Below are 26,441 nucleotides of genomic sequence, written 5' to 3' on the forward strand. Positions count from 1 at the left end.
TGTTCTTTAAACTTAGGGTAACGATCCATTAGTGAGACGACGGAAGAAGTTTAGTGGGTCGTTTTCAGCACTTGAAAACCTAAAGTAGAAACAGAGTGGAAGATCCAAGCACGTGTTGCACAAATTAAGGGTCAGTGTTCCGTGAAACTTTCATTTCCCATAATAAGGTATGTATATAGGATACATGTTCATCAGAGTTGTAGTCAGAGTTTGAAAGCCACAACAGTAGTTCCTAATCATAAGGGAAAATCTATTTATCTTTTCTTCAGTCTATGACAAAAATAGTACCTACAGTTTATGGAATACCTATTACATCATTAGCTATTTTGTTCGTAGCTTTTCCTTACTGTGATCCTTCTGGGTTAGATATCACCTCAGTTTCACCAATCAAGAAAGAGGTTCAGAGAGGTTATGATTTGTCCAAGCCTAGATTCATACCCAGGTCTGTCTGGCTCAAAGCTCCAGACTGTCTCTCTATACCAAAATAATAATGAAACAAAGCTAAACTAGGATTCAACCCAGAGAGGTTGGGGGCCAGTTTTTCCATCTCTGAATGCCAAAGCCTGGGAGTATGATGAATACAGTGTATTCATACAGGAAAATACTTCGGTGGTCCTTCGGAATTTATTATACAATGGTAGCTCAATTCACATAATCACTGAAAATAAAGGTCAATGACCACTTTTTTTAATTGATAAATTTGTAATGGCTTACTTGGGTATAGAAGAAGATGGAGAGGGTGAGGAAAATTCTGTTGTCTTCTACACTACATATTTGCTGTGACACTACTTACCAGGTAGGTGCCATCAAGCCCCTATTTTATAAACTCCCTTTAAAGTTGAGGGGGGCAGCTGCTAGGGGCTTAGAAGGCTGTGGTACTTCGTCTTTCAGCATCTATATTGTTTTCAATATAGAATTCTTTTCTGGAAATGAATCATCTGTCAATGAAATGTCTTTGATAGCCTTTAGAAAATCATTAGACTATTCTGCTGATACACATTCTTTAAATTTATATAGATTAGCTCTTTAAATGTTGACTTATCAGTAGGTTTATCTAGTCTTTGTGTATAATTGCTTTGTTTCATTGGCCTCATCAGGTAGATAATTTTTTAATTCCTACTAACTTTATCAGTATCTAACTGCTAATAGAGTTTGTTTTAAATTTGTTCAGCAGTGTGTGAAAGTAAAGATTTACCTGGTACAGTTAGAACAGTATTAAAACAAGAAATGAATCGTCTTTTTGGAGCAACGAATCCAAAGAATTTTAACGAAACTTTTCTGAAAAGGAATTCTGATTCATTGCCACACAGATTATCAGGTAATCACTTTATTTTGTCCTTATCTTAGACTCTAAAACAACTTCAGTTTTTATTATGACGGATCAATGACAAGGTTACACATTTTTTGCATGGAAGAGGCAAATGCGTACATGTCACATTTTACTCCCATGAAAACAGGCAGCTTAAATATGCCTCATAAATTTTTAAATTTCTTAGATAAAATTTTTACTATGAATCAAGACCAGTAGTTTCTCCTGGTTCTGCATCGGCATTACAAAGAAGCAAGTATAAACTGAATTTAGCTATCTGTTACATACAGTCAGGGAGGAGCTTTCCGTTTATTTTCTTTCTCTCATCAACATGCTCTTAAAATTCACTTGGATACAACCCATCACCTTTCATTTCTGATGCTATATAGGATACCAAACTTGACAGTGCTACACACCTGAAACCATCTCACGAGCAAGGATCATTTGGCAAGGGTCTGTGCTAATGAGCCAGAGTCTGGACTTGATGGGACTGCATGGGTAGTGCTTTAGTAGTGTGCTTTTAAAATACCTGGCTAAGAAGCCCAGCAGCTTTGTATATGCCTTTGTGGAATTCTGAATTCAGTTTTTTTGGCTCGTGCCATCAAGGTTGGGTATCTCCCACACCCCTACCCCTCAAACACACAGACACACACACACACACACACACACACACACACACACACTGAAGTATTCTCCTCAACGCCAAATTATGCTCATTTTAGAAAGAAGAAAACTATCCATGGTCCCACCACACAAAGACAACAATTATTAGAATATTTGTATTTCTTCATAGTCTCTCTTACCTTAATCATTCTCCTAGTTTGGACACTTCGACTGTTTCTGGTCTACTCTCCCAGGATTTTTTTTTTAATAACAATATTTCAAATGGTTATTCCCATTTTTCTAATAAAGTGCCACACTCTGTGTGCACATGTACCTTGCTTTTTTTTTTTTTGGCCACACCACACGGCATGTGGGATCTTAGTTCCCCAACCAGGGATTGAACCCACGCCCCCTGCAATGGAAGCGCAGAATCTTAACTACAGGACCCCTACCTTGCATTTTATAGTTGAATGGATAGAAGATAACATGCTGGTTTTATCTTGAAATAAAACACGTTTCCTTTTTCCTTCTCATTTAGCTGCCAAAATGGTCTATTATTTAGATCCTTCTAGTCAGAAGCGAGCTGTAGAGCTGGCAACGACACTTGATGAATCCCTCACTAGCAGAAACCTCCAGGTAAAGACCTTTTCATAATCTCTCTGTAAGAGTACCGGACTACTTTTTTTTTTTTTTTTTTTTTTCCCGGACTACTTTTTGTTTCTCTTTTCACCAAGAGAATAATTTTCACCAAATAGTTTTTTTGTTATTTATGCATACTGTTCTCCAAACTATTATGAATCCATCTCAGAAACTGAGCTTCTCTTAAATTTATTTAAGATTGTATATGTGTGCACACACATACAGCAGGCTACTGGGCATACAGTAACTAGTTTCACATCTAGTTGAATAATAAGAATAATCATGTTGAATAATATTTTTAAGAACTTTGTTTTGGTAAAGTTATACACACTAACTTAGTTAATTAATTTTGGATCTCAGTTCATATCTATACATTTCTGAGCAAGCAGTGGTTTTAGTGACGATTCTGATGTATTTAAGATATATTTACCAGGAATTAAATTAAAATGCTCATTTTGCAGTATACATGTAATTACGTAGAGTAAAAGATAATATGGATGTGTTGCAAAATACAGATTCTACTTTTGGCTGAAAACAAAGAACAGCTACTTTGTGTGATATTTGGCCAGATAAAAAAGCACTTGCTGAAAGACAGTTTAATATATTCCTTTAATAGCAAATGAAGTAAATATGTTTAAGAAAGAAAGTTTTTACTTCTCAGATGCTAATTAACGCGTCATTTAGATTAGAACCTTTCTAGGCTGTCAAAGTTTGTGGGGTACTATAATATATCCAGAAACTGTGTAGTATTTTCCAAGTGAAAAGGTAAGGGAAGAAAACTTGAGAAATGCAAGTCAACATGAATCATTTAAAAATATAAGCAGACCTACGTAAGGGTTTGATTGAAAGAATTATCAGTTTTCATGAACAAATTTTTCTTGCATGTATACCCTTTGTGTTTCTGAGACTCTCTTCCCTGCTTCGTCATTGGACATACCTTACGGTTCTCTTTAATTTGAATACAGGGTTGAAAAACAATGTTTGATTTTGCCAACTGGCTCCAAGCCTCTGAAAAGTTTAAAGTAATTGACAATGGCATGTAAATGTCAACATTTATACACAGAGCCAGGTAGGCTGAGGCAAGGTTGCCAGCGGTTACTTGCTGAGAGTGAGTGTCTTTAGATGTAGCACCCCACACACCTTGCTTGTCCCACCTTAGTCCTGGCCCTGTTTAGACATCCATCCTTTTGTATGACCCCTGCAGTTCTGAAGAAACTAATTCTAATGGAAGGCAGAGCGGGAGTAAATGCTTTTGTGTATCTTAAATATGTACGTTCGCCTCTTATTTTGGAAATCTTTTGATAATGAAATGTCTCATAAATTCACAGTAAAATCTCTCTCTCTCTCTTTTTTTTTTGACAAGTTATAACATGACCTTTTTTCTTTCTTTAGACATGTATGGAGGTATTAGAAGCCTTGTGTGATGGTAGCCTAGGAGACTGTAAAGAAGCTGCTGAAGTTTACAGAGCAAATTGTCATAAGCTTTTCCCTTACGCTTTGGCTTTCATGCCTCCTGGATATGAAGAGGATATGAAGATCACAGTTAACGGAGATAGTTCTGCAGAAACTGAAGAACTGGCCAATGAAATTTGAACATCATTAAACAAGCAAATAGAATGACTTTGGACCATATCTAGTGTATAATATTTTTGTCACGCACCTGCTGCATTGCTCTAACTTACACACAATGAGAAGAGTAAATGTTCTTGCCTTCAAATAGTGTTTTACGTTTTTTATCCTGCTGAAAAGTATATATAAAATATCTAACATATTACAGGATATAGGTTCAGTTTCTTAAAAAATTAAAAGCTGCTAAAATTGAGGGGTTAAAAAAAGATACCTTATCCTATTCCTACCTACCCACCCATGTTTTTAAACTAATTTATATAAAATCTGGAGGCTGTTACAGCTAACAAAGCAGGTGTGTGGCAGAAATATTACTTTAAATCTGTCTTGTGAGATTTCACTATATCTCAGACAGCAGAGATGCTGTTTTGTAGCACTGGATTCTTTCACTGAGCACAAAGAGGTGTTGGGGCTTTAGCGTCTGACTGGTTTTGTTACAAGGTTGACTCTGACCATAGGAAGTATGCAGTGTGAATCGCCATTTACAGAGAAGCCTGCAACAGATGCTTGATGTTGTAGAAGCTGGGACATAGAGATACCAAGCAGAATTATAAGAAACCTAGAGGGTGTTCAATACGCTTGTTGTGTTTCCAAAATTCACTGTACATGATCAGTTTGGTGTTCTTGTACCACAGTTTTTAACTGGAGGAACCAGTTGGAACAATCTCAATTCTAACTAAAACTTGAAGAACTAAAATAACAATGCAAACCTTTCAGCATTGTTTTGGCCAAACTTGTTAAAACTGTAATGCAAGAACCGAATGCACTGTGACGTGGCACCAACTCATTAGCAAGCGTGAACTTTTTCACCCGAGAGTGAAAAAGGACAACCTACCGTGGCTCGGAGTTAAAGAGCAGAACTCCTGACTACCATTCTGTGACCGATCAAGAGACTAACAGTTAAAAACCTCAGCAGGCCTTGTTCACGACATGCAGAAAAAAAAGTGCTGCAGTTTAGATACCTCTGGAATTTTTCCACAGTGTCACAGGTTTGTAATACTTGAAGCCCTACATTTCTAAGAATATATTTCTTGCTCAGTTGTTTCAGGCAAGCCCAAGACTTTGTAATTTTTAAAGGGCCCAAGATTTTTTTTTTTTCGATAACAGACCAGCTTCTTTTTCCTGCAGTTACAGATGTAATTTCCTTTTTGTTGTCAAACATAAGGTACCAAATATGATGCAATAAATTGTTTTGAAAAACAGTTGTGTGAATATTTCAACTAATATGTGTTGGGCTTCTGTGAAAATACACAGGTGGAAACAGAGGTGCAAGCCTGAGGCAGTGTAATGTGCTGTAAGGCTAGTGCAGAGGGGAGCTTTTTAGATTGGGCTTAGTGTTGGTGTCAAAAAAATTACCTAATGCAAGTGTAGTGCTGTTCCTGCATTAAGATTTCATTGAGGGCTAGGATGGCAGCAGGTACTATGACTATAATTAGTAATTTGAAAGGAAAACTGAGAACTGCTATTTTGATTGAGAAAATGAGCCTTAAAATGTTAAACCTGTACACTGAGAACTATGGCCAGAGGCTCAGCACTCTCGTTGCATTTGCAAGATCTCAGCAAATAAGGAGATTAAGTAAAATGAATCGATTGTATATATAACTGACCTTTTGTGGTACTTTTAGTTTATAGAAAGTATATTCTAAAGGGAATTTTCAGGAGACCTGATCCTTTTACTGATTGAACAGGTGTGCTAAACTCAACATTTCATAGTACATGACCTGCATTCCACATCCCAGTCTAACGATTTAGTGATGTAAAGACAAGTACAGACTGAACTCCAGTGCTTTGTTATGTTTTATTAACTGGCCCTGTCTCAGGAACATCTTAACAGATGGCAAAACAAAACAAAACAAAACAAAACCTTTTCCAGCTTCTCCTGTGAACGGCAACTGAAGTTCTCGTTGTCGGGGGAGGGAACACTAGTGCTCCCTCTGCCGCTAACGAGGTGTTGGGAGGAGGCACCAGCCACGTGGTAGGGGACGTATGTGTGACTTATGTTGAAACGCTACTGTATATGGAAATGAAATTCATATATTTGTCCTGACGATGTTCAAATGATGTAGATTGTCTTAGAATGAATATTCATAAGTACTAAGAACTCTTGATGCAGATGCCATCCATGAGGAGCTAAATTCCTAACCTGTATATTGTATTCCAACCCAATTTTACTGGAACTATTAAATAAATATTTTATTTTCTTTCAGGTTTACTTGATAGTGGATACATTGTCTGGTGTCAGAGGACATTGACAAGGGTTCATTTTATGTCCAGACATCCCCCCTAAAACCTTGTACTGCACTGTCTTGCTCTGGGTAGTATCACCTGGGTCATCACACATTTGCCTCATTCACTCTATTCCAAAATGATACTGTGGGGAAAACAGGGTTAGAAAAAAAAAAGTGGGAAGAAAATGCAGTGATGTTGTAATCTAAACAAGTGCCTTATGTCTATTGCTAAGAACTGGTGTTATCAACCCTTTTGAGAAGAAAGGGTCCCTTGACCTGTATTAACATAGGAGAAGTAAAGTTCTTTTTGTTTTTCTTTATATTTACTACTCTTGTCATTTCTCATTTAAAAACTAAAATCTGACTAGGTTAGTTTTTCTCAGCTTTAATTAGATAGTTGAGTCATAACATTTTCAACATTTTTCTGTATCTATTTATTGTGCACAAGAATAAAGTGATCTAATAGCATGACTAAAAGTAGTCCCGATATTAGTGAATAGCTTTTCTGTGGGTTTCATCAAGCCCTTGTTTTTCACAGTGTTGTCTGTACTCCGTGGTATATTGCTGTTAGAGCTGTGAAACGAAAGCTGTGATTTTAAGAAGAGGCCAGAAAAGTGTGGTCTAGATTCAGGTAGGTTGTGATAAATTCAGGGAAGTCTCTCTTCTACACCATTTCTAGGAATATTTCAGTTGCCATGTGTAGCATCTGTTTGGAAAAAGTTTAAAAGTGAAGTGTTGGATTTTCTTACCAGATAACGTATATCCTTGTCTTAGTAACTACCAGCCTTAAATTTTGACGTTACTCTTAACCGAGAGAATTCAAAGGAAGACTGATCTTTCAGATGGAAGGTAGTCTTCCTCTTCTAGCTCGTGCTCCACCTCTTTCGATTACAGGCAAGGTTTCTTGATACCATTCTGCTGTCATCTGAACTTTGCTGGGTCCACTGCCAAACCTACATTAAAAACAGCCCCATGAAGTGGCTGTGCTGCCCCGTGGGGGGGCTGAAACCTTAAGTTTTGTTCCAATTTTGATGGTTGGAGACCTCACAACTTGTAGCAATAAAGCATTTCTGGAAAAGGTTATTCCTCTCTGTTGAGCTGCACTTGCAGCTTTCAGTGCATCCTGTGAGGCGGATGTCGGCAGTGTGCAGGACCCTCTGGAGGAGTGCCGTCACTCTGATAACCAGAGGATTACCTGTTGCGCACTCTAGGTTAACCACGCGGCCTGTTTGGCGCTGCCGCCTCCGTCAGGACACGCCCCTCTTCGGGTGACGTAAACATGGGCAGAAGGGAAGGGAGGCTGTGTGTTGTAGGAGGGAGGGTCTAAGGGTTCCAGCCTCTTGGTTTATCCAGTTGGCCTCTGAAGCGATGCCATCCTGGGATTATAGCCAGAAGAAAGAAAAATTGGTACTATTTAAATTAGAATTTACTGAACTGTCAACTATAGATAAACTTGGAATTTTAATCCTCAGTGCTCTTTGTAGGGTTCTGTGTGCCAAAAGCAGAATACAGATTTTGTTTCAAGGCTTCTTGTAGCAAAAGTAAAGTTGATACTTGGCAATCTAACAAGACTGTAATATAGTTCTTACATTTTTTAATATGCATTTTTTGGTGTCTATTTTAAGGGTCTGTATTATTTCATACAAGTGGTACAGTTCTTCCTAACTGAAAAAAAAAATTGATGGTGACGAAAAAATGATGGGAAATTTCCTATCTGTGATATAAAGATTTCTGCTGTTGCTAAATGCTCAGCTGGGCCTCAATAAGTATAAATTTTTAGAAACAACATAGGAGGGAAGAGATTTTTGGAATATATTCTGGATCCCATGGCTTGCTTTCAGCTAATAATTAAATTTGCCTTCTATATTTAGTTGCCTGTGCATTGTCTAACAACCACGAAGCCTGTCTGCATACCATTCTATGGCTATCTTTCCAGTCTACCATAGTTTCCTAGTACTGAGCTTTGATAAACCTGCCACTTGTTTGCTTTGATCTGCAAGTTTATCAAATCCATTGTCTAGTGCCTGATGCCTTATCACAACTGGTCTAGATACTGGGTTTTCTAAAGTGTTCTAAAACTCTGGTGTTTCTTAATTAATAGTGAATAACTAAGCTAACCACCTCTCATCTTTCGAACTATCTGACTTCGAGTAGTCTTACTGTTGGCTGATGCATTCCATATCTCATAGCATTGTTCATTGACCTGCTAGGATGCTTTAATTTTAGAGAAATATCTGATTGCAATGTGAAGTTAAATGATTAATGCTTTGGTTCAGACTCATGAAAATCCATTTCTAATGTGATGTATGAAATCTTAAGGATTTACACTGGGTACATTTTAGTATAAAGGTACAGTGATTAGGACAGTACGTAGTAGATATTCAAATCCTTGTTAAATTTGCTGTGAATATTAATATTGCCCTATAGATTGTAGAAAATAGCAATAAAGTACTATTAACTTTCAGGTCACCTGCAAAGGCTCATAGATTTTTTATCTATTGGTTTAGAGTATTCCCATTTATCTTCCCCTTGTCCCTCTCTGTTGGTCTTCAGGAATTTCCTCAAAATGCCACAGATCCGTTATTTATGTTGAATGAATGTCTCGCATCTAATTTTTGTTTTTTTCCTGTAGTTTGTCAGAGGAACAGTTGTGACTGGCCTTGTAGGAAGCAGGTGACCGGAGCGCCATCCTCTACTTTCTCAGTTGCCTGTTCATTGTGGCCTTAGTTGGCAGTGAATCTACTCATCCTTCATGTCTTTAGCAACCAACCACCCAGGTAACAGTCATGTCCAGTGGAATTAAGTTACTGCAAAGATTGCCACTCAGTAGTTGTTTTTCCTTCATCTTTCAAACAGTATAAGGGGACTGGTGACACACAAACCACTTACCTGTAAGGCTCTATTTTCTGCAGCCTAGTATCTTGCCTTTTAATCGTTACAAGTAAGGAGACACTAGATGGGGATCTGCACTGCTTATTTCTAGACACTTGACCTATATATAGCCAGTGTTCATCACAACAAAGCTGTGGTCCACAATTGATCTTCTCTACTTAGGATTGGCAGTTGAATCTTTTTAAGTCATAAACTTAATCCTGGTTGTATATTAGAATCCCAGGAGGACTATTTAAAAGCCACAAACCTCAGTGCCCAGGCCCACCTGCAAAGTTCTGATTTAAATTATCTGGAGCCAGGCCTGGACATTGGTCTTATCTTGTGTTTTCCTTCCCTTCCTTTCTCCCTTCCTCCCATCCTCCTTCTCTCCCTCTCTCCCTTTCTTCTTACCTCTTTCTTTCAAGACTACCCCAGTGATTCTAAGGTATACTGTCTTTTTTGAGGAAGAAGTTTAAAATATTTTATAGTATTTGGTTTTTTCCTCAAAAAGCTCAAAGGGCAAGCAACTGTGTAAGTGCAAAAAGATTAACTTTCCCCTGTCTTACATTAAAGGGAAGAATTTGTATTTGAACTTTCTGTCAAAAGGTCTGTCAGGTTATTTTCAAAGTCCATGCTTTTTCCCTGCTTAAATCATGCTGCTGGGGCTTTCCTGGCAGTGCAGTGGTTAAGACTCCACGTTCCCAATGCAGGGGACACAGGTTCGATCCCTGGATGGGGAACAAAGATCCCTCATGCTGCTGCTCTACTACATGAGATGCTTGTATTCAAAGAAAGAAATCACCTCTACATAGTTTTGTTAGATGTCATGGTAACTTGGCTCCATTGAAGCAATAATTGCCTTAGATGCTTGAGTTTTGGAATGGATGAGCACCAAAGCAAAGCACGGAGCCTGCAGGCTTTTTTTTTTTTTAATCTTATTTATTATCTTTTATTTTTGGCTGCATTGGGTCTTCATTGCTGTGTGCGGACTTTCTCTAGTTGTGGCGAGCAGGGGCTACTCTTTGGGTGTGTGTGCCTCTCATTGCGGTGGCTTCTCTTGTTGAGGGGCACGGGCTTTAGGCACGTGGGCTTCAGTAGTTGTGGCACGTGGGCTCAGTAGTTGTGGCTCACGGACTCTAGAGCGCAGGCTCAGTAGTTGTGGCGCACGGGCTTAGTCGCTCCACGGCATGTGGGATCTTCCCGGAGCAGGGCTCGAACCCGTGTCCTCTGCATTGGCAGGCGGATTCTTAACCACTGCGCCACCAGGGAAGCCCCCGCAGGCTTTTAAATAAGGATAGGTGGTAGGTATTAATCCCTGAAAATTCATATACTCCTAATATACATACCTAATCTCAAATCAAATACATACGGTTTTTTTTCTCCCTAAAGGACTGCATTTTCTATAAATGAGTGAATTGCTATTACAAATTTCAGATGTGAAAGGAACCCTCATTCCAGGACAGACGGAATTCAAACCAAAATGTGGCTTGTTGGTATAGAACCTGGAAAGGAGATTTACGTGCTACAGAATTATGTATCAAATTAAAACCTAGTTTATGAGATGACATTCTGGATAGATCTCCCAAATTTATCCAGTCTAGTATTTTTCTTTAACAAAATAGGAATTGTTTTATAGACCAACCCTCAAGTCTATCTAGTTTGTTCTTGACTGGTTAAAGATTTTGATAAATGAAACTGGTTGACACTGTTCGTTGCCATTTCTGAGTTTATAGACGTGGATGACTTTCCTTCACCTTTGCAACCTGGAAGGTCAAAATTGTTTTAATCTCTTCACATGGAAGGCTTACTTTATGCTTTAGTTACTTTTCTCTGATCCTTGTGACTAAATGTCAAATTTCTGGCATAAGCACTTTGTGGCTTGACCCAACAATAGTATGATGTAGTTAAAACAAGCTTTTAGATCAGACAGAACTAAGTGTTTTTTTTTAAATTAATTAATTAATTAATTTATATTTGGCTGTGTTGGGTCTTCGTTGCTGTGCGCAGGCTTTCTCTAGTTGCAGCGAGCAGGGGCTACTCTTCGTTGCGGTGCGGGGGCTTCTCATTGTGGTGGCTTCTCTTGTTGCGGAGCACGGGCTCTAGGCAGGTGGGCTCAGTAGTTGTGGCACACAGGTTTAGTTGCTCCGCGGCATGTGGGATCTTCCCGGACCAGGGCTGGAACCCGTGTCTCCTGCATTGGCAGGTGGATTCTTAACCACTGTGCCACCAGGGAAGTCCCAGACAGAACTAAGTTTAAATCCTGGCTCAGGTACCTTAGGCAAGACACTAAGAATTTCTACTTCATATAGTTGTTGGAGGGATTAAGTAACATACTGTATATAAAGTGATTACCACAAAGCCTGACACATAGTGAGCATTCATTATAAATATTAGTATTTGCAAAACAATGTTTTTTGTTTACTTGTCAGTGTTCTACTTGATTATCTTTGTTTGTCTCTTGTAGTACATTGGACCAGCATACTCAGGAAATAGTTTATAATCTTTTCCTAGATACTAACAGCTCAAGTTTTGCTTTTTTTTTTTTCCCACTAGTGTTTTACTTTACATGTACTAGCACTTTACATATTTTGCCTTTTCACACAGTAGAGAAAATGACCTCCATCATTTTGACATTCATGAAAACTTTAGTGAACTTAGCAGATTTCTTGATGCTGCTGTTTAAAATTATTTAGAAGATATGAAATAAGGCCAGTCCCAGTGTCCTTCCTTCCATCCATTCAGTAGTTAGTGAATGCCTACCAGCTCCAGGAACTATGCTTCATACTGGGGATATATGACATATATGACTATATGACATAGTCCTTGCTCTCACAGTTCTCATAGGCTAGTGAAGGAAACAAGCAAATCAAGAAATGATTGCAGCAGCAATATATAAACCCCTCAGAGTCAGTACTGATTTCTGTTTGTAAGGACTAGGAAAAGCTTAACAGAGAATGTTCCTTGAGTTTGGAAAGATAAAGATGAATTTCCTATACAGACAAAAGATAGAATGTGCCTAAAGGTACAGATACATGAAACAAGATAATGTATTCAGGAACTGTATGTAAAATATCCTCACAGAATCTGGGAAATGAGGCTGGGGCTCAGATTGAAGAGAGACTTAGATGACTTACTAAAAGACTGGATTTGGTTTTGTGTAAGCAAAGGTCAGTTATTGAAGAATTAGGGAAGGATGATAAGTGTTTGAGAGAATTCTGCTAGCACTGTGATGGTGGGAATGGGGAGCACTATTGGAGGCACAACAGCTAATCAGAAGACTCAAGCTGAGCTGGTGAGTAGTAGCTGTTACTCACTGAGTTCTTACTATGTGCCAGGCAATGTGGTAAGCATTTTGTACCCATTAGCTCATTTAATCCTTGAAGAAACCATGATGAGGTGGGTATCATTCCCATGTAACAGAAAACTTGAGGATCATAATTTTCCTGTGGTCACATAGCTTGTAAGTGATAAAAATCCTCGTTCAAGCCCAGGTATGTCTAACAGAGTGCTTGCTTCTGATCAATATAACATCTGGTAAGAAGCGGTAAGGACAACAACAGTTCATTATGAAGACAGCCAAGTATACAAGAGATGTGAAGAAGGTAGGACCTCAATCAGCTGGCTATGTTGGAGGGAAGAGAGCGGTGCATGGAGAAGTAAAAGCTAGCAGTGATGCCCAGGGTTTTGGCATGCAACACTGTCTTTAACAGTATCATTAAACACAGTCAAGAATTGGGAAGAAGAAATTGAGGGGAAAGGAGGTCTTTTCAGACATGAATTTTAGGCATGTGTCCCATAAGATGTGTAGTAGGCAGCTAGGTATATAGGTCTGAAACTCAGAAGGGAGGTGACTTAAAAGAGTGAGCTGCGACAGAGTGAGCTAAGTCAGAAAGAGAAAAACAAATACCGTATGCTAACACATATGTATGGAATCTAAAAATAAAAAATTGTTCTGAAGAACCTAGGGGCAGGACAGGAATAAAGATGCAGACATAGAGAATGGACTTGAGGACATGGGGAGGGGGAAGGGTAAGCTGGGAAGAAGTGAGAGAGTGTCATGGACTTATATATACACTACCAAATGTAAAATAGATACCTAATGGGAAGCAGTCACATAGCACAGGGAGATCAGCTCGGTGCTTTGTGACCACCTAGAGGGGTGGGATAGGGAGGGTGGGAGGGAGACACAAGAGGGAGGAGATATGGGGGTATATGTGTATGTATAGCTGATTCACTTTGTTATAAAGCAGAAACTAACACACCATTGTAAAGCAATTATTCTCCAGAAAAGATGTTAAAAACAAAAACAAAAACGTAGGAATAAACCTACCTAGGGAGACAAAAGACCTGTATGCAGAGAACTATAAGACATTGATGAAAGAAATTAAAGATGATACAAACAGATGGAGAGATATACCATGTTCTTGGATTGGAAGAATCAACATTGTGAAAATGACTATACTACCCAAAGCAATCTACAGATTTAGTGCTATCCCTATCAAACTACCAATGGCATTTTTCACAGAACTAGAACAAAAAATTTCACAATTTGTATGGAAACACAAAAGACCCCGAATAGCCAAAGCAATCTTGAGAAAGAAAAACAGAGCTGGAGAAATCAGGCTCCTGGACTTCAGACTATACTACAAAGCTACAGTAATCAAGACAGTATGGTACTGGCACAAAAACAGAAATATAGATCAGTGGAACAGGATAGAAAGCCCAGAGATAAACCCACGCACATATGGTCACCTTATTTTTTTTTTTTTGTTCAAAGGTTGATTCTGGTGGACCTAGCAGTTTTAAAATTTTATTTATTTATTTATTTATTTATATTTATGGCTGTGTTGGGTCTTCGTTTCTGTGCGAGGGCTTTCTCTAGTTGTGGCAAGTGGGGGCCACTCTCCATCACGGTGCGCGGGCCTCTCACTATCGCAGCCTCTCTTGTTGCGGAGCACAGGCTCCAGACGTGCAGGCTCAGCAGTTGTGGCTCACGGGCCTAGTCGCTCTGCAGCATGTGGGATCTTCCCAGACCAGGGCTCGAACCCGTGTCCCCTGCATTGGCAGGCAGTTTCTCAACCACTGCGCCACCAGGGAAGCCCATGGTCACCTTATTTTTGATAAAGGAGGCAAGAATATACAATGGAGAAAAGACAGCCTCTTCAGTAAGTGGTGCGGGGAAAACTGGACAGCTACATGTAGAAGAATGAAATTAGAACACTCCCTAACACCATACACAAAAATAAACTCAAAATGGATTAAAGACCTAAATGTAAGACCAGACACTATAAAACTCTTAGAGGAAAGCATAGGCAGAACACTCTATGACATAAATCACAGCAAGATTCTTTTTGACCCACCTCTGAGAGAAATGGAAATAAAAACAAAAATAAACAAATGGGACCTAATGAAACTTAAAAGCTTTTGCACATTAAAGGAAACCATAAACAAGATGAAAAGACAACCCTCAGAATGGGAGAACATATTTGCAAATGAAGCAACTGACAAAGGATTAACCCCCAAAATTTACAAGCAGCTCATGCAACTCAATATCACAAAAACAGCCCAATCTCAAAATGGGCAGGAGACCTAAATAGACATTTCTCCAAAGGAGATATACAGATTGCCAACAAACACATGAAAGAATGCTCAACATCAGTAATCATTAGAGAAATGCAAATCAAAACTACAGTGAGGTATCACCTCACACCAGTCAGAATGGCCATCATCAAAAAAATCTACAAACAATAAATGCTGGAGAGGGTGTGGAGAAAAGGGAACCCTCTTGCACTGTTGGTGGGAATGTAAATTGATACAGCCACTATGGAGAACGGTATGGAGGTTCCTTAAAAAACTAACAATAGAACAACCATACGACCCAGCAATCCCACTACTGGGCATATACCCTGAGAAAACCATAATTCAAAGAGAGTCATTACCACAATGTTCATTGCAGCACTATTTACAATAGCCAGGACATGGAAGCAACCTAAATGCCCATCAACAGATGAATGAATAAAGAAGATGTGGCACATATATACAGTGGAATATTACTCAGCCATAAAAAGAAACGAAATTGAGTTATTTATAGTGAGGTGAATGGACCTAGAGACTGTCATACAGAGTGAAGTAAGTCAGAAAGAGAAAAACAAATACCATATGCTAACACATATATATGGAATCTAAAAAAAGAAAAAAAAATGGTCAGAAGAACCTAGGGGCAAGACAGGAATAAAGATGCAGACCTACTAGAGAATGGACTTGAGGATACGGTGAGGGGGAAGGTTAAGCTGGGACAAAGTGAGAGAGTGGCATGGACATATATACACTACCAAATGTAAAATAGATAGCTAGTGGGAAGCAGCCGCATAGCACAGGGAGATCAGCTCGGTGCTTTGTGACCACCTAGAGGGGTGGGATAGGGAGGGTGGGAGGGAGGGAGATGCAAGAGGGAAGAGATATGGGGACATATGTATATGTATAGCTGATTCACTTTGTTATAAAGCAGAAACTAACACACCATTGTAAAGCAATTATACTCTAATAAAGATGTTAAAAAATAAAAAATAAAAAAAGATGGTGACTTACAAATACCGAGAGAAAAGGGGGTAGAGGAAGAGAAGCTAGCCAAAGAGACCAAGAAGTAGTAGTCAGAAAGCTAGGAGAAGTAGAAGATAATAGTGCTGAAGAGTCAAAATTTTTTAAGGATTGGGGTCAAAAGTTTCAAAATCAAGATGTGATCATTCACATCCATCTAGTTGGTAGCATTTTAGAAGTCTGAATGTCAGTGCTGGCAGAGATGTTGAAAAATAGCACAGGAACTCTCAGGTGTACTGTCTTTGGGAGTATAAATTGGTATAATCATTATGAGGGCAATTGGCAATATTTATTTACTAAAATCAAATGTGTGTAAACCAGCAATTCCTCTAGGATATCTATATATATCTATATATACCTGTGTATATATACATATATGTGTGTCTGTGTATATGTACATATACACAGACACACACATATATATATGCCCTGTAAACATTCCCACACATTTGCCAGAGAGACATGCAAGAATGTTCATCACAGTATTGTTTATAATAATGAAATTTGGAAATAAAATGTAACATAAACAAATAAATTATACTATATTCATTTAATGAAATGCCATACAGTTAATATAAATAAGCTAGCATTAAGTGAATCAAGGATTGCTCTCTAAAACAGTAGTGATCAAAAAAAGCAAGTTAAATGGCATTGTATTATATTTCTTATACGTAAATTTTTTAAGTGAGATAAGACTAAGTATGGTTTATGGATATATTCACATAAAGTAAAAGTTTAAAAATAGGTTTGGGAATTATAAACTGTCCAGAACCACTGTCCAGAGTTCAGGACAGTGGTTCTCTTGAAAGGAGGGAGAGCCACATAGGGGATCTAATTTTTATTTCTTAAAAAACATGTTTGAGATAAATATGGCAAAATGTTAACATTAGGTGTTTTTGTTGATTTTGGGTCTATGTGGGATACTTTGTACAAAGTTAAGAAAAAAAACCCAATTTTTGTATTCCCCATTGAAAAAGTGGGTGGACAAAAATAGACTAATACTAAGATAATACTATAACTCACTCAGAAAGTAGGGAAAAATTCAACAATTGAAACAAATGCTTCTTTGGTTTCTATACTCTCCCAGAAGGTTAAGGGTACTTCTACTGATTTATCAAGAGTGATGAGAAAAGTATGAGGGAGGGTTACCAGGATGTGTAACATAATTTTTCAGGAAGAAAAGAGGCTCAAATAATATCTAAAACGTTATTGCCCTTTGTAATTTCCAAGGTGTTTATATGTAGGTACTATTATCCTTCCTTTACAGATGGAGGTATGTTACATGACTTGCTAAAAGGTGCCCAGCTAGTAGTAGAGAGCTGGGTCAAAGGACCCATGTACGTCTTGCCCTGTGTTCCTTCTTGCATTATCAGCTGGGTGTTCAAGTTCACAAAACTAGATGTTAGAGCAGGAACTTGAACCCAGGTTTTCGTTTCAAGGCAAACTAAACTACGCTATGTTCCTGGACCACATACATTTGCTTAAAGAGCTATTACTGAAGTTAAATGCCTTGTGCTGTTTAGAACTGCCTTAGAAGAAAGAATTGTTGAAATTTTTAAAAAATGGGTATTTTCTAAACTATGCATTTTTACACAGTACTTGTTTACCCTTTTTGATATATATGACACTGCTTTATGTTTCAAACTTATCTTTTTTTCCCCATAACCTCCTGTTATGCTGGTGTTTGGATTTCCTTTTACAATGGGGAAGTGGATTTTTAAGATGGTGAAGATAAGTGTCATAAGATCATTTACCAGTTCTGTGAATTGGAAACTACCGTCGTTTATCCCTTAAGTGAAATGCAGTGTTTTGCAAAAGAGGCCACTCCAGTGGCTAAGATGCCCGTGGTAATGTGGCCAAGAGCTGTATGTTATAGACGTATTGATTATTAGAGATTGCCAGGCTGTCTTGCTAAAGTATTATAATTAAAAACCAAGATAACAGGGTCTATTCTGTACCTTACCTTTCACCCCAACTACAATATTGTACTTCAGGCCAAAGAGTGACTCTTCCTGAGTGCAGTGGGGGGGGAAACATTACCATTAGTGAAAACTGTCATAAACTCACAAATACTAGTGTTTATTGGATCCTGCAGTTAGAAAGTCCTTCATAAACGTAGCAGAATTGGTTTCCACAGAGTAGTGGAAAGTGAAGCCAGGGAAATGAGGTGAGCAGTGAGTGGGAGGTGAGGACATAGAGGCTTCAAGAGAATGCCGCTTTTTCAAAAACCTTTGAATGAGACGGAAAGGGAAGATGGAGGGCAGAAACAAAAAGAAGATAAAGGGGTAAAAAGAAGGGTCACGATAGTTGAGAGATTTGAGCATGATTATAATTAGAATGAAAGGAACTTGTAGAGGAGGGAGAAAATTGATGGAGTTAGGTCCCAAAGGAGGTAGACCTTGAAAAAGACACCCTTTCTTGGAAACAAAAAGGAAGTAAGAGAATGGTGTAAGCAAATTTATAGCTGTGAGAGAAGAGGTTTATACTAGATGGTCTCAATATTTTCTGTGAAGTGGAAAGTATGCTATTTGTGAAGTACGAGGGGGTAAAAGTTAGTTTTGGGAGGGATTTGAAGAGAGAATGGAGGTAGTTTGGAATATTCAGCTGACTAAAGAAAAAAGCATTAATGAACAGTGTTAACCACTGAATTGAGTTTGGAAATCATGAGAGTATAGTGGTTTTATGATTGCTTCTAGTACCTCAGCTGAATGGCTTATAGAACCAGGCGTATTACAGGACTGACCCAGAATTGTGAGCTGGATGACGGATGGAGGAGAGAGACGAGGATGAAGGGAAGGAGGCTGAGGTGTGGGTGCCTGGCAGAATATGGCACTGTTCTAGACGTGTGTGTTGGAAGAGAGACACCAGGGAAGGAAAAATATGGAGGGGGATTGAAAGCACCGGTGAGAGAAGAGGCCCTATGACCAATTAAGAGACCCAGGCCAGATATGGAAAGACATGGGACCAAGAATAAACTGGAAGAAAAGGCAGCATCACAGGAATGAAGGCCTTGATGCGACTGTGGGTCAGGCATACTGAGGATGCCATCTGTGGATGGAAGGATAAGGGTATTGAAATCACTCAGAACTACTCCATAATAAAGCAGAGAGTGTGGCAGTGGCCCTGGAACTGTGGTGCTTGGGTGTTTAACAGACCATCCACACGAATATTGAAATCGCCTAGGAAATGGTGAAATGAGTTGGGGTTTAAAGGAATAAAATGATCCAGGTATAATGTTACTGTGGAGAATGGTCTGGAGATAAACGGCTGTTAGGGACAAAGCAAGGTAAAGGGTGACAAAATCGGATGGAATAAACCTCAAAGGAATGAAAGTTTTTATAGGAGAGTGAAGTGCTTTAGACAAGGCTACAGGACAAAAAAAGGTAATACCAATTCTGAGCCTCGCGGGACATACAGTTTGAGGCAACTGCAAAGGAAGTAGTATCTTTGAGAAAGGAGTCGAGGACATCCATCAGAAAAGCCGTAAATGTGTCGGTGAGTTTGTTTATAGTGGAAGAGGTGGCCAAGGTCCACACTGGAAAGGGCTAAGGGAGGATTTTTGTGGGAAGAGTAGAGATGAGGGGTCAAGAGGGCGTGCTGTCAGGTACACAGCAGTCTGGAGCTGGAGACGAGAAGTGAGAGGCAGCTGATCGCTGGGTGAGGAGGCTGCCTTCTGAGCAGGGACCAGGAATGAAAAATTTGGATGGAACTGTAGTTTCTCAGCTTTTTGTCTAGTTGTTTTTTTGGGGGGATTTTTTTTGCCTGTGTTGGGTCCTCGCTTCTGCACGAGGGCTTTCTCCCGTTGAGGCGAGCGGGGGTCCCTCTTCATCGCGGTGCGCGGGCCTCTCACTGTCGCGGCCTCTCTCGTTGCAGAGCACAGGCTCCAGACGCGCAGGCTCAGTAATTGTGGCTCACGGGCCTAGTTGCTCCGCGGCATGTGGGATCTTCCCAGACCAGGGAACCCGTGTCCCCTGCATTGGCAGGCAGACTCTCAACCACTGTGCCACCAGGGAAGCCCTGTCTAGTTGTTTTGACCCTGGTTAACCGAGGGTCCTAGCAGTGTTGAACCTCGTCTCTGTAGGAGTGTTTCTAGATCCCGGTGGGGTGGTAATTGCTGGATCCTTGCGGGGGCTACCGTGCAGAAGGATGCGTGTGGTAGTGTTTGGCCTGGTCTCTGCTGGACTTCCTTATGGTTTAAAACAAGCAGCCGTGGATTTGCCACTCTCTGGCAGGCATGCAGCAGACATCCCAGAGGACAGAACCCAAGGACTTTCTCTATGGACTGCACCCTCTTTAGTATAAGGGTCATTATCTGTGCTTTACATAAGATGCAATCCCTTTTTTCCTGCTTTTGAGAAAGATTTCATTCGCCAGTCTTTTGGAGGGAGTATGATATAGTGGAAAAAGCATGGACTCTCATAAAAGTCTTACTGAAGACTATCTGCCAGGCACTGTGCTGGGTCCTGGGAATTCAGTGACGAATATGACATGATTCTTGCCTGTAAGATCCTTACAGCTTAGTAGAAGGAGAAACAAAGATAAATACATTCAGTGACAAATGAGGGGTGCCTTGATAGATGCATAGGTGAACAAGAGTGGGAGCCCAAGGGAGCAACAGTGAGTTAGTTCTGCCAGCTTGAGGTGGAGTGAGAAGGCAGCAAGTATCCTTCTCAGTTTTCTCTGCTCATCTTCCTTCCATTCTGGGTGCATGTCTGTTTTCATCATCAGTTTTCTTCATTCATTAGTATCATCATATCTTGCCTAAACTAATCTATTCTCCATACTGCAGCCAGAATATTATTTTTAAATTACAAATCTAATTCCTTGGCTTAGAATCCTTAAACAGCTTCCTGTTGCTTCTAGAATGAAACAGTTTACAGGCCACTGCAGAGTCTCATCTTCCTGACCTCCCTAAACCTCAGTATTTCATCACTTTTCTTCCCTTACTCATTGCTTTCATGTTAGATAAACTTCTTCCCCGCTGTGGTCCCTAAACCCCCAACTGCCCCCTGGTGCTCTTTTGAGCTAACACAGTTTCTGAATGGGCACACCTCAGAGCTACTGCAGGTCCACCTTCAGACCACTGCAATAGAGTATCACAGTACAGCAAGTCACACACATTTTTTGGCTTCCCAGTGCATATAATAGTTATGTTTACACTATACTGAAGTCTATTAAGTGTACAGTAAATAGCATTAGGTCTAAAAAAACAATGTATATATCTTAATTTTAAAATACTTTATTGCTAAAATATGCGAACCATTATCTGAGCCTTCAGCAAGTCATAATCTTTTTGCCATAGTAACGTCAAAGATCACGGATCGCGGGCTTCCCTGGTGGCGCAGTGGTTGAGAATCTGCCTGCCAATGCAGGGGACACGGGTTCGAGCCCTGGTCTGGGAAGATCCCACATGTCGCGGAGCAACTAGGCCCGTGAGTCACAATTACTGAGCCTGCGCGTCTGGAGCTTGTGCTCCGCAACAAGAGAGGCCGCGATAGTGAGAGGCCCGCGCACCGCGATGAAGAGTGGCCCCCACTCGCCGCAACTGGTGAAAGCCCTCGCACAGAAACGAAGACCCAACACAGCCAAAAATAAGCATAATAAATAAATAATAAATAAAAATTAAAAAAAAAAAGATCACGGATCGCAGATCAGCATAACAAATATAATAATAATGAAAAAGTTTGAAATATTGGGAGAATTGCCAAAATGTGACACAGACATGAAGTGAGCAAATGCTGTCGAAAAAATGGTGCCGACAGACTAGCTTGCTCGACGCAGGGTTGCCACGAGCCTTCAGTTTGGAAACATAATTTCTGCAGAGAGCAATAAAGCGAAGCGAAGCGAAACAGGGTATGCCTGTACTCCTGCTCTCATCGCACCCACTGCATTGTATTGAAATGCCTAGTTGTTTGTTTCCCTGACTAATCTCCTCAGGGCAGGGATCAAGTTGTTTGTTTTATGTTTGTTTTCCTTGGGGTGTGTGTGTGTGTCACACAGAAGAGCCTTGAGCATGAAGGAGTCAGAGAATACACGGTCACCTGCCTTGTACTTACAGTGGCAGTATAACCACACTGTGGCAGTCATAGTCACACCCTTAGGAAGGAAGTTTAATTGGCTGGGGCCTTCTGTACGTTCCTTGAGTAGCTACATAAAAGAGAAGTTGAACACTGTCAAGAATATTTCAACAATATACTACTCAGTATTCAACAACTAGATGGCAATGTTGTTTCTACGTCTAAGTGGAGAAGTTCATTAAAGTTAAATTTTCTGTGTCAATGAATGGTCTGTTTTTACATTATTGCATGAGGTAGTAACAGGACTGTTTATTCCTTTATCTACTTATATTCTGAGTTTAAATATTCCTTAGTATTTATTCCCTAATAAAGTTGAGCAATTTCAGTCTATAGAAATAAAATATCATAGACCATTTTATTTCATCATTTAACTGTAATAGTTTATACCTAATCATATAAGTGTTTTTGTCTTTTTCGTCATGATTATCTTATCTGGTTCAGAAATTAAAACACACACACACAGATCTCATTAAAATGTTACACTAATCTTTTACTCAGATTTGACATAAAATGGTATAAAAGATGAAGTTGGTGGTCCTCCAATGGAAGTGTATCTCTTAAAAACAGTTTTATTGAGGTATAGTTTACATACAGTAAACAGTAAACTCCTCATATTTAAAACGTACCACTGACACATGTACACACCCATGAAATCATCACCACAAAGTAATAAACATATATCCATTACCCCAGAAGGTTTTCTCAGGGCCTTCTGTCATCCTTCCCTGCTCCCCTTCCCAGCCCCCAGCCTCAGCTTTCTTTATCTATAAATTAGTTTGCATTTTCTAGACTTTTATATAAAAGAGATCATCATGAAGTATTTACTTTTTTAACCTGGTTTCTTTCACTCAGCGTAATTATCTTGTGAATCACCTGTGTTGCTGCATGTATCAGTGGCTAATTCCTTTTTAGTGGTGAGTAATATCCCCCTAGAGATGCTCTGGGAAAAACAACTTTGAGCTTTCTCCTGTTAGAAGAAGAAACTGTCATGAAGCCTTGGGACTTCCATTTTTTAAACATTTAAATGAACCTTTCTGACCAAAAAAGTCTGATATGAATCTACATTAATATTGTGCCTTTTGTGCTCTTTCACTGTAGCTCATGAAAATCTCAGAATTAGCTTTACTAATCGTGTGGTCAAGAGGCACGCACTGGCAGCTTATTGAAAATATTACCTTTGAAAGAAAAAAGAAAGGGCCACTTGCGTTGTTGTACAGTGTCTTTCCCAGGTGTCAGCACATCATAATTAAAAAACTGGAAATCTGCTGTCCATTAATCTATGAACAAACAAGTTAACAACTAGGTTATTCACAGTTCTGCAAACATTCCTAATGCTTTCCCATGCCAAGTCTTTTTTCATATTTCTCACTCTTGCTGAAATGTTCTTTCCTCAATTACCAACTGAGCAAATTCTGCCCATTCTTTAAGGTTTTTCTCAGCTGAGTTGAATTTCTTCCTTCTCTGATCTTTCATAGCACATTCCATCTTTCTTTTATTCATCTTTATATGTAGTATTAACTTAAACTTTTTTGAGTATCTATCTTATTTTTATACTATTACAAGCTCTTTAAGGGCAGAAATCATGTTTATTCATCTGTAAATCCCTCAAAGTGTAGACTGAATACCCGGTACCTAGTTGGTACTCAATAAATAGTTGCGTGAGTGAATATATCTACCAATAAGCTGGAAAGTCGTAAGTAGTTCCGTTATTAGCCTGCTTGAGAATACTGCTAAGATTCCAAAGGGAGCATCCACTGAACACTTAAATACATTTGGAGCCATGTGAGCTTTATACAACATTCCTCACCAACATTAAAAATAGTGAATTGTTGCCATGATACTATATTCCACCATGTTCCAGGCTTGCGGTCTAAACATTAGAATGGGCACTTTTGATACGGCAGGGACATCTAAGATGAAAAAAGAAATTCATCCAACATAAGGTGATTCTTCATAGTTGCACACAACATCTGTTGTTGACAGCAAGCATAGTCTAGCCTCCTCTTACCTTTGCAGTCTGATTTTCCACAACTGCCCTGGTCAAAACTCCCAGCAAACTGACTCACACACCAAGCTTTAAAACTGAAGCTTTTCCTTGTTCCATTCTTCCAGCATGGAATTCGCCATGCAATTCCTGTTCCTTTCCAAGCACAGCGTATTTCTCACTTTCTCTGTGATGCATCCCTGACCACTTTAACCCGCAGTGATGCTTCCCTCCTGGAAATTCAGCTTTACTGTCCTTTCTACTCATATCAGAACATCTGATATTTGTGTCAGCTCAAACTTATTTAGTTCTTGATTATTTGACATTTTTATTTATAGAGATCTTTTCCCCCAAACTGGATTGGGACCTGGGACCATGGATTTTACTTTGTTATGTCCCTCACTACCCCAACCATAAAGCCGTGCACAAAGGAAATGCTCACTGAGTATTTACTAAGTGGATGAATTTTATCTCACCTGGAAATGCAACAATTGTGAAGACATTATATATGCCCCTAACTTGATTAGCAAAAGTTAGACGATTTTCATCATCAAAATCAACCTGCAAAAGACAGACCAAAAAAAAAAAAATTGTTTCCATATGACCTGTAGTGGTTATGAGTTTGCATATGACCAGCTAGTGGATTGCTTAAGTAGTGGCATATAATGGTAGACAGCAGGGTTGGGCCTGATTGGCAGCTAAACACAGGTTTAGGAACTCTGTTTTAAAAGTTTATCCACTGGTAATAAAGCTCTGAGAGATCAGTTTACGTAAACCGCTGAATAAATGAGACTGCCAGCTTAAATGTATTAACTTACCATGAGAAAGGTCATCATACAGGATGACCAATCCACTTTAAACCAGTCATAGGTTAAAAGCTGGCTCAGTGAGCCAGAAGAAACCAGAAGGTGCTCAAAAGAGATTACTTGTCATTTCAACTTGCACTTGGGGTTATAGGAACCTTACTGCTAGAGCTTAGCACCTGTGAAGTCTAACAGTTCATGTGAGGTTAGAAATTAGGTAAATTATAAAAGAAAAAGCTAATGCTTTTTAGCATTTGCCAAAAAACCAAGCATACCATGGGCCGAGATTAAATCAATAGTGTAGCTACTGCTCTAAACCAGGCATTTAATTGATAAGACCCCATTCCTACTTGCAGTAACTGTATGCCATGAGCTGTGGATTATATAACCTAGAGGAAACCCAGCACTTGCTAAGAAGTAGTATCAGCAGCATACGTCGTGTTTCTGTATTCTGCAAGGTAGAGGTGTCACGTGTTGTTTTTTTCGTTTTGAATGTCATAGTTGTGAGAGAAATTCAGAGGCCATTGGTTAGGTCCAGTGAAAATTTTCAAGCAATACATGGTCATAGGATCTTTTCAAAATAAGCACTTTTACTATTGTTTTCAAATCCTTTTGGACAACCCTAATTCTTCTGTTATGCAATAGCCATTGCTTAGAAATGGTCAAATTTGATAACTGAGTTAAAACCTCAAGGGCCAGATGTACTACATGACAGGGTTCTGAAAGATTAATCCAGTATGATTACGGAAGCGCTCAAAATTCTATTTTGAGGAACTGTAAGAACAGAGGGAGATTCAACAAAGTCCTTAAGGACAAGCAGACCTTCTGGACAGTTCTGAGAGTCCTTCTAAAGTTGCCATTATAAGTTTACAGTGGCATCAATTAATCGACCTCTAGGAGTTCTGAGGCAGCCATCTATTATTCTGTGTGTCTACTACTCTCTGCTCGTGGGAAAACTGTTCCTTCCTTGATTCTGTCATCTCGTTCTAATGGAAGCTACTGACTCAAGTACCTTGTCTAGTTATACGTGATTGGTCCCTGAGTGAACACCTGATCTAAGCTAGGTCCGAGCCCTCCCTTGGGATTTTCTGAACGCTAATAAGAGGAAAAAGTAACTTTCTAGGAACCATAGGATATGATGCTTGAGACTCTTTCTTGTCATGTGGAGAAAACCAGTACATTGAGAGAAGCAGAAAAGCCAGGGTGAATCCCAGCAGCAGGAGGCTGTCGTTCCAGCTGTCCTGGAGCCCCAGCTGGACTCCTGCCCTTCCTGGGGTTTGCTTACATGAGCTACTCTGGTAGCTCCACGAAACTCTCCTTTTCTCTAAACTAGTTTGAATTGATTTTCATCCCAACCAACCAAAAGAGTTCTAGCCCAGGCAAGTACTCAGAAGCCTGGGTATAGGGATGAAAAGTAAATGCTTCGATTGTTCCCAGGCTGCATCTGAGCCAGGTAAACAAGGGTACAAGGTAGCGAGGGTGTCTGTGAAAAGCTGAGCCACGCATCTAGGCTGATTAAGAAATGAAGTGGCAGGACAGGACTTTGTAAGAAAATTAATGTGCTGAAGGAATGGAAGATACTGAAATTTAGGATTTAAGAGGTAGGGCCGTTCCTGGCGACAAACCTAAGTACAGTCACGGAATAGATCAAGTGTAGTGTGTTAAAGGTCATCAGATTGAGAGGGTTCAAGGAAATAGAAGATA

The 26,441-nt window shown here is 39.5% G+C and overlaps 1 protein-coding gene and 1 long non-coding RNA gene across 4 annotated transcripts in view; one reads left to right on the forward strand and one right to left on the reverse strand.

Moving 5' to 3' along the window:
- Window positions 1-6,389, forward strand: part of NAA15 (N-alpha-acetyltransferase 15, NatA auxiliary subunit) — a 75,271-nt gene extending 68,882 nt beyond the window's left edge. For 2 of the 3 annotated variants that reach the window (XM_082462149.1, XM_082462147.1), the window contains 3 exons: window positions 1,172-1,318; window positions 2,451-2,548; window positions 3,944-6,389. In XM_082462149.1, the coding sequence (XP_082318275.1) occupies window positions 1,172-1,318; window positions 2,451-2,548; window positions 3,944-4,144 (446 nt within the window). In that variant the 3' untranslated portion in view covers window positions 4,145-6,389. The remainder of the gene's footprint in view (window positions 1-1,171; window positions 1,319-2,450; window positions 2,549-3,943) is intronic. The other variant, XM_082462148.1, reaches the window with a different exon arrangement.
- An 88-nt stretch (window positions 6,390-6,477) lies between these two features.
- On the reverse strand, window positions 6,478-24,404 carry LOC309661006. The gene is made up of 2 exons (XR_014263783.1): window positions 23,126-24,404; window positions 6,478-7,781 (listed from the first exon to the last, which is right to left on the reverse strand). It is a non-coding gene; the product is annotated as an uncharacterized lncRNA (long non-coding RNA).
- Window positions 24,405-26,441: the final 2,037 nt, after the last annotated feature.

This window comes from Balaenoptera physalus, assembly GCF_965194825.1.
Source record: "Balaenoptera physalus genome assembly, chromosome: 5".
NCBI lineage: Eukaryota > Metazoa > Chordata > Mammalia > Artiodactyla > Balaenopteridae > Balaenoptera > Balaenoptera physalus.